General features: G+C 41.5%; 1 protein-coding gene across 1 annotated transcript in view; it reads left to right on the top strand.

Annotated features, from left to right (window-relative positions):
- The window catches only part of LOC119592355 (choline O-acetyltransferase-like), a gene marked incomplete in the record, with an annotated part of 212,829 nt that overhangs the window by 128,537 nt on the left and 83,726 nt on the right, over positions 1-566 (top strand). The window contains 1 exon segment of the mRNA XM_037941182.1: positions 453-554. Coding sequence (XP_037797110.1) covers positions 506-554 — 49 coding nt within the window.

Below are 566 nucleotides of genomic sequence, written 5' to 3'. Positions count from 1 at the left end.
CCAGAATTGAAAAAAGTTGTATCACTGTTCCATCATTATTTTTTCGCCTAATGTACTTCATAATTTTAATTTCTCGTTATTCCTAGCTTGGCTTTATATTTCGTTACAACCGGGCAAGTCGAGACCCACGTCCGTCAGTGAAAACCACTTTAATAACTTGTGTCTTTGGGAGATAATGTGTGTGCCTGTATGCGTGCATGTTTGCGAACAGAGCGTGTATAATTCACTTTTTTATCTTACTAGTTAAAGAACCCCCCCCCCCCCTCAATTATCTTGAAAAGAAGGAAATAATGAAAATAGTGAAATTGATAAATCTATCAATGTGTATTCTTGCATTATCTCTTGAGAATTGAAAGGGAAACTAGTGAAAGTAAAAAAACAACTCAATTTCATTTTGCTTATCCCTTCACCCGTACAAAGGCCGGTCTACTCACACTCTCACTGCGCCACAGTGTCTTGCAGACGCCGTGCTGTCTGAGAGGAGCGAGATCGTAAAATTCTCTGGATGCTGTCAAGAACTCCGGCGTTGTTAGCGGCTGCGGCTGGACCTGAAGGTACCTCCCCAG

Source organism: Penaeus monodon, chromosome 30 (assembly GCF_015228065.2).
Source record: "Penaeus monodon isolate SGIC_2016 chromosome 30, NSTDA_Pmon_1, whole genome shotgun sequence".
Classification (NCBI taxonomy): domain Eukaryota; kingdom Metazoa; phylum Arthropoda; class Malacostraca; order Decapoda; family Penaeidae; genus Penaeus; species Penaeus monodon.
Note: the sequence above shows the minus strand (reverse complement) of the source record. Positions and strands in the feature narration are given on the sequence as shown.